The sequence below is a fragment of the Nannospalax galili genome, unplaced genomic scaffold (genome assembly GCF_000622305.1).
Source record: "Nannospalax galili isolate Female #2095 unplaced genomic scaffold, S.galili_v1.0 scaffold368, whole genome shotgun sequence".
In the NCBI taxonomy this organism is placed as follows: Eukaryota; Metazoa; Chordata; class Mammalia; order Rodentia; family Spalacidae; genus Nannospalax; species Nannospalax galili.
In genome coordinates, this window is record NW_008359963.1 from 1,285,698 (window position 1) to 1,286,149 (window position 452).

General features: G+C 65.9%; 1 protein-coding gene across 5 annotated transcripts in view; it reads right to left on the minus strand.

Annotated features, from left to right (window-relative positions):
* Enah (ENAH actin regulator) overlaps positions 1-446 on the minus strand; it is a 134,708-nt gene extending 134,262 nt beyond the window's left edge. For 3 of the 5 annotated variants that reach the window (XM_029558996.1, XM_008823724.3, XM_008823723.3), the window contains exon 1: positions 373-446. In XM_029558996.1, coding sequence (XP_029414856.1) covers positions 373-377 — 5 coding nt within the window. In that variant the 5' untranslated portion in view covers positions 378-446. The remainder of the gene's footprint in view (positions 1-372) is intronic. The other 2 variants (XM_008823736.3, XM_008823731.3) reach the window with 1 other exon arrangement.
* Between the last annotated feature and the right edge of the window lie 6 nt (positions 447-452).

Below are 452 nucleotides of genomic sequence, written 5' to 3' on the forward strand. Positions count from 1 at the left end.
AAATTTTAATTAATTAAACCCGAGAGCTTTGCAGTCCGCAGGTTTTTACAGACCCACATCAAATACCTGTTTCTGACCACCGCGCACGCTTCGCTCCAGCCCCTCCCCATCTCCGGGGTTCGCTTGGCTGAGGCTGGGGGGGATTAGACCAAGGGAGGGAGACCTTGCGCGAAGAGGAACATCTGAGGAGCATGAAGACCCCCCCCATCCGCCCCCTAATCCAGCAAAGCCGAGCAGGGAACGCAGGAGGGAGAGAAGCCCAAAGGGACAAAAGGGATAGCCGGAGAGCCGCGCGGCGGCCCGGGGCTGGCGGGGTCCGCGCACCGCGCTCCGCACCGCGGCACAATGGCCGGCCGCCCGCGCGCCCCTCACCTCATGGTGCCGGCGGCGCCGAGGCTTCCCCGACGCGGGAGACGCCGAGCGCGGAGGGCTCTCCTCAGCTCTGGCGGGGC